Source organism: Anoplopoma fimbria, chromosome 12, assembly GCF_027596085.1.
Source record: "Anoplopoma fimbria isolate UVic2021 breed Golden Eagle Sablefish chromosome 12, Afim_UVic_2022, whole genome shotgun sequence".
Taxonomy (NCBI): Eukaryota; Metazoa; Chordata; class Actinopteri; order Perciformes; family Anoplopomatidae; genus Anoplopoma; species Anoplopoma fimbria.
In genome coordinates, this window is record NC_072460.1 from 27,532,737 (window position 1) to 27,542,293 (window position 9,557).

Below are 9,557 nucleotides of genomic sequence, written 5' to 3' on the forward strand. Positions count from 1 at the left end.
CTCTAGTATAGAACCACGGTGCCTTCAGGTACCAGTCTAGGTTCTGTAGAGACAGAGTTTATAGTGACCTCTAGTATAGAACCACGGTGCCTTCAGGTACCAGTCTAGGTTCTGTAGAGACAGAGTTTATAGTGGCCTCTAGTATAGAACCACGGTGCCTTCAGGTACCAGTCTCGGTTCTGTAGAGACATGGAGGACTCTGTGAAGGAATAAAGTAACAGAAACAACGATTGTTAGATTCTGCTCATTAAACACTGAAGTCATAAATATTATAAATATCATGAATGTATAATAACATGTCTGATAATAAATGATACAAACTGCTCCTTTAATACAGAGCTGTATAAAGTGATATTCAATATGGCTGTGTGTTAGCTCAGTGTTAGCTGTTAGCTGTGTGTTAGCTCAGTGTTAGCTGTTAGCTGTGTGTTAGCTCAGTGTTAGCTGTTAGCTGTGTGTTAGCTCAGTGTTAGCTGTTAGCTGTGTGTTAGCTCAGTGTTAGCTGTTAGCTGTGTGTTAGCTCAGTATTAGCTGTTAGCTGTGTGTTAGCTCAGTGTTAGCTGTTAGCTGTGTGTTAGCTCTGTGTTAGCTATGTGTTAGCTGTGTGTTAGCTGTGTGTTAGCTCTGTGTTAGCTATGTGTTAGCTCAGTGTTAGCTGTTAGCTGTGTGTTAGCTCTGTGTTAGCTGTTAGCTCAGTGTTTTCTGTTAGCTATGTGTTAGCTTTGTGTTGGCTGTTAGCTCAGTGTTATCTGTTAGCTATGTGTTAGCTCAGTGTTAGCTGTTAGCTCAGTGTTAGCTGTTAGCTGTGTGTTTGCAGACGAAGACTCGTCTCTGGAGATTAAATACCGTCTGAAGAAGACCAAAGAGAAGGACGATAAAGAGTCGGACTCAGAGAAAGAGGACAAACCTGACGGAGACGGAAGCTCCACCCCCCAGCCCAAGATTGACAGGAGGCGGAGCTCACAGGTAACCTGACAACTAGTAGACCGACAGGGGGCGGGGCTCACAGGTAACCTGACAACTAGTAGACCGACAGGGGCGGGGCTCAAGGTAACCTGACAACTAGTAGACCGACAGGGGGCGGGGCTCACAGGTAACCTGACAACTAGTAGACCGACAGGGGGCGGGGCTCACAGGTAACCTGACAACTAGTAGACCGACAGGGGGCGGGGCTCACAGGTAACCTGACAACTAGTAGACCGACAGGGGGCGGGGCTCACAGGTAACCTGACAACTAGTAGACCGACAGGAGGCGGAGCTCACAGGTAACCTGACAACTAGTAGACCGACAGGGGGCGGGGCTCACAGGTAACCTGACAACTAGTAGACCGACAGGAGGCGGAGCTCACAGGTAACCTGACAACTAGTAGACCGACAGGGGGCGGGGCTCACAGGTAACCTGACAACTAGTAGACCGACAGGGGGCGGGGCTCACAGGTAATGGTTCCCTTTTTTAGAAGGGGGCTCCAGTCATCAGGGTATCACACTGATCCGTCTCCCAGGAACGTTTACTCTGAGGTTCTGGATGTGGATCCTCAGGACTCAGGAACCAACAGAACCACATCGTCTGCAGAGACCAGACGATGTGGTTCTGCTGGTTCCTTCAGAACGTGACCTGACAGACAGAATGAGACGATAGAAGCGTCTTGATGAGTTCAGTTGGCATCTTGATGCTACAAACTGACGATGAGCGCTAAAGGTCGAAGTTCAATCAGATGATGCACTGAAGCTTCAGCCAATCAGGTTCGTGTCTCCTCTTTTAACAACGGGAACCACGTTTAGCTGCTTTAGTCGCTCGTAGAGTGAACGTGGACCCAGAGACCAGCTGCTCCTTCAGGTCTAAAGGGACCAGCTCAGGTGGTCTGGATCTTCCTGGGTTGGTCCCGCTGGTAGGAGACCCCGAGGTGAACCAGAATCTTCTGGTCAGAGTCGGGTTAGGGTCCATCAGTATATTTAGTTTGTGTTTGTGATCCAGATCAAGCGTTCGGCCCGGATGTGTGGAGACTGTGACGCCTGTCTGAGGACGGAGGACTGCGCTCTCTGTGACTTCTGCAAAGACATGAAGAAGTTCGGAGGTCCGAACAAGATCCGCCAGAAGTGTCGTCAGCGCCAGTGTGAGGTCCGAGCCCGGGTGAGTCCCAGGTTCTTAGACATATATATATTTAGATATATATATCTTGTAAGTATATATATATATATATATGTGTATATATATATATCTTTAATGAGTCACTCTGATGTTTTATAGACTTTATATGATTATTTTTGTTGTATCAGATATTAAAGATGTTTTATTGATGATGAGTCATTAGACTGAGCTGATGGTGATATTGATTAGTTATTGATCTCCGAGCAGAAGATGCTTCGTGTCAAAGACGAGGAGATGAGTCAGAGCGGCGTCAGGGGGCGTGGCCTGTCGAGAAGAGGGGCGGGGCATCAGACGGAGGAGGAGGAGGAGGACGACGAAGACGTGGTCTTCAGTGAGAGCGAGCTGGAGCTGTATGAGCAGTACAGAGCCGCCGGATACAGAGACCTGGTCAGTACCCGATCCTAAGATAAGATAAGATAAGATAATCCTTTATTAGTCCCGCAGCGGGGACATTTGCAGGATTACAGCAGCAGAGAGTAAAGTGCACACAAGAGACATAGTAGAAGAAAGACAATCCTGACCAATCAGCTGCCAGAACAGGCACTTCCTGTGGTGTGATGCGTCTTCCTGTTGCAGGTGTGGCACAGCGAGGAGGAGGACGCTCAGTCAGACCCTCTGAGGAAGAAGGCGGTGAAGGTGAAGCACGTGAAGAGACGAGAGAAGAGGACAGAGAAGAAGGTGAGGACGCTTCAAACTGCTGATGTCACTGCTGATGTCACTGCTGATGTCACTAACAGTCTGTCCTCGCTGCAGAAGTCCGTCTCTGCTCCTACAGAGGAGGTGAAGCCTCGCCGCCACAAAGCCAAGCAGCGCCACAGGGAGCGTGTGCGTCACAGCGAGCGAGGGGGAGAGGGCGGGGTTAAGGAGGTGGGTGGGGCTAAGGAGGTGGGCGGGGCTCTGCGTCAGTGTCTGGGACCAGGATGTGTCCAACCGGCAAGGACCATCTCCAAGTACTGTTCTGAGGACTGCGGCATGAAACTAGCCGCCAAGTGAGTCACACGTTCAACAACAACACAAACACAAACAACAACACAAACAACAACAACTCAAACAACAACACAAACAACAACACAACAACAACACAAACAACAACAACTCAAACAACAACAACAAACAACAACAACACAAACAACAACAACTCAAACAACAACACAAACAACAACACAACAACAACAAACACAAACAACAAACAACAACACAAACAACAACTCAAACAACAACACAAACAACAACAACAACTCAAACAACAACACAACAACAACACAAACAACAACAACTCAAACAACAACACAAACAACAACACAAACAACAACACAACAACAACACAAACAACAACACAAACAACAACAACTCAAACAACAACACAAACAACAACAACACAAACAACAACACAAACACAAACAACAACACAAACAACAACAACTCAAACACAAGCAACAACACAAACAACAACAACTCAAACACAAACAACAACACAAACAACAACAACACAAACAACAACACAAACAACAACACAAACAACAACAACACAAACAACAACACAAAATACAACAACACAAACAACAACACAAACAACACAAACAACAACAACAACACAACAACACAAACAACAACAACAACAACACAAAAACAACAACAACACAAACAACAACACAAACAAGTCAACAGCAACAACAACAAGGCGTCCTCTGTCTGTCTGTCTCCCTCCCTGTCTGTCCGTCAGTCGTATCTATGAGATCCTTCCTCAGAGGATCCAGCAGTGGCAGCAGAGTCCGTGCGTTGCAGAGGAAAGGGGGCGGAGACATCTGGAGCGAATCAGGAAGGAGCAGCAGGCGGCGAGGCTCCGCCTCACGCTGATGGAGAAACGTTTCCACGAGCTGGAAGGAATCATCGCCAACGCCAAACAGCAGCAGGTCCAACACCACGAGGAGGTGAGACAGGAAGACAGACGGACAGTTTCAGTTTGATTCATCAGTTATGTCTCTGACATGTCTCTCTCTCTGTCTGTCTGTCTCTCTCTCTCTATGTCTCTCTCTCTGTCTCTCTCGGTATCTTGTCTGTCTGTCTGTCTGTCTCTCTGTCTGTCTGTCTCTCTGTCTGTCTGTCTCTCTCTCTCTATGTCTCTCTCTCTGTCTCTCTCGGTCTCTTGTCTGTCTGTCTGTCTGTCTCTCTGTCTGTCTCTCTCTATGTCTCTCTCTCTGTCTCTCTCGGTCTCTTGTCTGTCTGTCTCTTCCTCCAGGTGACTGAGGGTGAGGGTGATGACACAGACCTCCAGGTGTTCTGTGTCTCCTGCAGTCACCCCGTCAACCCGAAGGTGGCGCTGAGACACATGGAGCGATGCTACGCTAAGGTTGGTGTGTCTCTTAAACAGGAAGACACCAGAGACACCAGATCTCAACCAACCAGAACCAGCACAGACATCCCATAATACTGAAGAATTAATCTGTTCACACTGGAGACTGACATGTGAAGACTAATCACAACTGTCTGTCTCTGTCTGTCTCTCTGTCTGTCTGTCTGTCTCTCTGTCTGTCTGTCTCTCTGTCTGTCTGTCTGTCTGTCTCTCTGTCTGTCTGTCTCTCTGTCTGTCTGTCTGTCTGTCTGTCTCTCTGTCTGTCTCTCTGTCTGTCTGTCTCTCTGTCTGTCTGTCTCTCTGTCTCTCTGTCTGTCTGTGTTCAACAGTATGAGAGTCAGACATCGTTTGGCTCCATGTACCCAACACGAATAGAGGGGTAAGAACACCTGTCTGTCTGTCTGTCTGTCTGTGTATCTGTCTGTGTAGCTGTAGGACTAAGACCTGTCTGTCTCTCGTGTGTGTCTGTTTCAGGGCGACCCGGTTGTTCTGTGATGTGTATAACCCTCAGAGTAAGACGTACTGTAAGCGGCTGCAGGTTCTGTGTCCTGAACACTCCAGAGATCCAAAGGTACAAACATCTCCAAAATATGGAACAATATAGAATGTGACAACATATTCATATTCATATAGCTAACAGACATGTGACAATACATCAGTATAACATTTAACAATATGACAATATAAAAATATAACAATATTAAATACAACAATTTTAAATGTAACAATACAATACACAATATAGAAATGATCCACCATAAAAGAAGGTTGAACTGATCTCTCCCTGTCTGTCTGTCTCCCTGTCTGTCTGCCTGTCTCCCTGCCTGTCTGTCTGTCTCCCTGTCTGTCTGTCTGTCTCTCTCCCTGTCTGTCTGCCTGTCTCCCTGCCTGTCTGTCTCTCTCCCTGCCTGTCTGTCTCCCTGTCAGATCCCAGCAGACGAGGTGTGTGGGTGTCCTCTGGTAAAAGACGTGTTTGAGCCGACCGGAGAGTTTTGTCGTGTGTCTAAGAGGAAGTGTAACAAACATTACTGTTGGGAGAAACTTCGTCGGGCCGAGGTCGACCTCGAGAGAGTCCGAGTGGTAAACAACCGTCAACCAAACTTTATTGACAGCAGCTTTCATTAACATCACAGGAAGGACTGGAGTCCAGAACACAATTATCTCTGTCTGTCTCTTTATCTCTCTGTCCGCCTATCTGTCTCTCCTACTATCTGTCTGTCTGTCTGTCTGTCTATCTGTCTCTCCTACTATCTGTCTGTCTGTCTCTGTCTGTCTATCTGTCTCTCCTACTATCTGTCTGTCTGTCTGTCTGTCTGTGTTTGTCTATCTGTCTCTCCTACTATCTGTCTGTCTGTCTCTGTCTATCTGTCTCTCCTACTATCTGTCTGTCTGTCTGTGTTTGTCTATCTGTCTCTCCTACTATCTGTCTGTCTGTCTGTCTGTCTGTCTGTCTCTGTTTGTCTATCTGTCTCTCCTACTGTCTGTCTGTCTGTCTGTCTATCTGTCTCTCCTACTGTCTGTCTGTCTGTCTGTCTGTCTGTCTCTCTCTCTGTCTCCTTCTCAGTGGTATAAGCTGGACGAGCTGTTTGAGCAGGAGAGGAATCTGAGGACAGCGATGACGAATCGAGCCGGTTTATTGGCTCTGATGCTGCACCAGACCATCCAACATGATCCAATCACAACGGACCTACGCTCTGCCAAGGACAGGTAGACAGACAGACAGGCAGGTAGACAGACAGACAGAGAGGTAGATAGACAGACAGACAGACAGACAGACAGACAGACAGACAGACAGACAGACAGACAGACACAGACAGACAGACAGACAGAGAGGTAGACAGACAGAGAGGTAGAGAGACAGACAGACAGAGACAGACAGAGAGGTAGACAGACAGACAGACAGACAGACAGACAGACAGACAGACAGACAGACAGACAGACAGACAGACAGACAGACAGACAGACAGACAGACAGACAGACAGAGAGGTAGAGAGACAGACAGACAGACAGACAGAGAGAGTAGAGAGACAGACAGACAGACACAGACAGAGACAGACAGACAGACAGACAGAGAGGTAGACAGACAGACAGACAGACAGAGTAGACAGACAGACAGACAGACAGACAGAGACAGACAGACAGACAGACAGACAGAGAGACAGACAGACAGACAGACAGACAGACAGACAGACAGAGAGACAGACAGACAGACAGACAGACAGACAGACAGACAGACAGACAGACAGACAGACAGAGAGGTAGAGAGACAGACAGACAGAGAGGTAGAGACAGACAGACAGACAGACAGAGAGGTCAGACAGACAGACAGACAGACAGACAGACAGACAGACAGACAGGTAGACAGACAGACAGACAGACAGACAGACAGTAGAGAGACAGACAGACAGACAGACAGACAGACAGAGAGAGAGAGACAGACAGACAGACAGACAGACAGACAGAGGTAGAGAGACAGACAGAGAGACAGACAGGTAATCAGCTCCCTGGATGTATTCAGTCTTTTTAAACTAACAGAAGTCTTTAACAGAAACAAACATGGACGCTTCGTCTCATTACAAGAACAGAATCAGAAACATCAACGTTTCTAGTTTCCAGATAAAGAACTTTATGAAGAGAAAATGAGGCGGGACTTTGAAATCACAGGAAGTGATTTTCTTTATTACAACAACAGAACGTTCCATCAGAAAGAAGAGAAGATGTTCTTCTGGATTCATGATCTCAGTCATCAGGTTCTTTATTGTAGTTCTGACACACAGAAGATGTGTCAACATGCTCATTGATAATGTGAATATTAAGGAAATATCAATGTGTAAACACACAGACAGTATTGATTATCTGGAACGTCTGCTCCTCTGGTTTTATACCGAAGTACTACATTGAACCACTACAATCAAGTGTTTAATATTCTGTAAATCAGTCAGGCGTTTTGAAATGAACACAAACGGAATATGTGTGATGTTTCTATCATGATCCTTTCACAATAAGAGCTTAAAGCTGGTCATTCATGAGAGCAGCTGAGTTACACATTCATCACAAAAGAATATATCATGTGGAAATAATTATACATATATATATGTATATACTGTGTATATATATATATACATACATATATATATATATATATATATATATATATATATATATATACAGTTCATAAATATGAATAACTCAAATCTAAAGAATCCGTTGTTTTAAATGAACAAACAAAGGCTTCCTGACATAAACTCTTTTATTGTGAAGGGACATAACACATCCCAATAATGTCTATTTCTTCTGTATTTATTCATATGGTTCTGTGTTTATAAATATTGAACACGTGTAAATATAAAACATTTGTCTCTTTTTATACCACAGTGTTCTACAGTTGTTTTATATTTTGTATTATTTCTTCATGTTGTATTCAAACTGATGTTTCATTAAAAACTGAACTTTTTTATTAAATAAGTTTTTTGCTGAAATGTTCCTTTGTTGGTTAAATTATGATAAAAAATATTCCTTCAGTTTTGTTTTTGTAACAAACTGTTCTATGGATCCATAACACCGAAGTGGTCACGTGACGTGGTCATGTGACGTCAGAGGACAGAATCTTCTTCAGCTCCCTCTGAGGGTACATCCCAAGTCTCTTATTTATCATTTCCTCGTTTCCTCTCTCCATGGAGAGACCTAGGATGGAGAGAGAGACCTAGGATGGAGAGAGAGACCTAGGATGGAGAGAGAGACCTAGGATGGAGAGAGAGGATGGAGAGAGAGAGACCTAGGATGGAGAGAGAGACCTAGGATGGAGAGAGAGAGAGAGACCTAGGATGGAGAGACCTAGGATGGAGAGAGAGAGAGAGACCTAGGATGGAGAGAGAGAGAGAGACCTAGGATGGAGAGACCTAGGATGGAGAGAGAGACCTAGGATGGAGAGAGACCTAGGATGGAGAGAGAGACCTAGGATGGAGAGAGAGAGAGAGACCTAGGATGGAGAGAGAGACCTAGGATGGAGAGAGAGACCTAGGATGGAGAGAGACCTAGGATGGAGAGAGAGAGAGAGACCTAGGATGGAGAGACCTAGGATGGAGAGAGAGAGAGAGACCTAGGATGGAGAGAGAGAGAGAGACCTAGGATGGAGAGACCTCATAGAAGTCACTCATAGAACCGTAGTTACCATAGCGACGCAGACCTGAACCTCCATCAATAACAAGTATACAAGTTAAAAGACAAGTCAGTTATTGAATAAAGACTAAAGGTGAGTACATGGGTTGGGTTATTGTTTCATGTTCATCATTGATTATAAAGAATCTGATTCTCTTCACTGAGTTCAGTTTACAACTTGAATCCAATTATAGAGAAAAACTGGAACAAGTGAACGTCTCACTGAGGACGGTCATCACGCAGTGACGTCATCGAGTCGCGCAGCGTGTGACGTCAGATTAGCGCGACAGTTCCGCTGTCGACGAGAGCGAAACAGAAAAGAAGAGAAGAGGAAGAGGAGGAGAGGAAGAGAAGAGGAGGAGAAGAAGAAGAGAAGAGTGAGTCTGTTTCATGTTTTTCTTTCTCTGCTTCCGACAATAAAACTGGACTTTATGATCAGTGAACTAATGTCAACAGATCTATAGTCTCTCTCTCTCTCTCTCTCTCTATGTCTCTCTCTCTCTGTCTCTGTCTCTGTCTGTCTCTGTCTCTCTGTCTCTGTCTCTCTCTCTCTCTCTGTCTGTCTCTCTGAACTCTCTGAGGTCTCTCTCTCTCTGTCTCTCTCTCTCTGTCTCTCTCTGTCTCTGTCTCTCTCTGTCTCTCTCTCTCTCTCTCTCTCTCTCTCTCTCTCTCTGTCTCTCTCTCTCTCTGTCTCTCTCTCTGTCTCTGTCTCTGTCTCTCTCTCTGTCTCTCTCTCTCTGTCTCTCTCTCTGTCTCTCTCTCTCTGTCTCTCTCTCTCTCTGTCTCTCTCTGTCTCTCTCTATGTCTCTCTCTCTCTCTCTCTCTCTCTCTCTCTCTCTCTCTCTGTCTCTCTCTCTGTCTCTCTCTCTCTGTCTCTCTCTCTCTCTCTCTCTCTC

At 45.7% G+C, this 9,557-nt stretch overlaps 1 protein-coding gene across 2 annotated transcripts in view; it reads left to right on the forward strand.

Moving 5' to 3' along the window:
• Positions 1 to 6,300, forward strand: part of cxxc1a (CXXC finger protein 1a) — a 9,014-nt gene extending 2,714 nt beyond the window's left edge. Inside the window, exons 4-14 of one of the 2 annotated variants that reach the window (XM_054609387.1) lie at positions 818 to 966; positions 1,976 to 2,131; positions 2,357 to 2,536; positions 2,726 to 2,827; positions 2,903 to 3,138; positions 3,873 to 4,080; positions 4,389 to 4,499; positions 4,832 to 4,881; positions 4,977 to 5,073; positions 5,430 to 5,582; positions 6,067 to 6,300. In XM_054609387.1, the coding sequence (XP_054465362.1) occupies positions 818 to 966; positions 1,976 to 2,131; positions 2,357 to 2,536; positions 2,726 to 2,827; positions 2,903 to 3,138; positions 3,873 to 4,080; positions 4,389 to 4,499; positions 4,832 to 4,881; positions 4,977 to 5,073; positions 5,430 to 5,582; positions 6,067 to 6,213 (1,589 nt within the window). In that variant the 3' untranslated portion in view covers positions 6,214 to 6,300. Of the gene's footprint in view, positions 1 to 817; positions 967 to 1,975; positions 2,132 to 2,356; positions 2,537 to 2,725; positions 3,139 to 3,872; positions 4,081 to 4,388; positions 4,500 to 4,831; positions 4,882 to 4,976; positions 5,074 to 5,429; positions 5,583 to 6,066 lie in introns of both variants that reach the window. The other variant, XM_054609386.1, reaches the window with a different exon arrangement.
• The last annotated feature ends 3,257 nt before the right edge of the window (positions 6,301 to 9,557 follow it).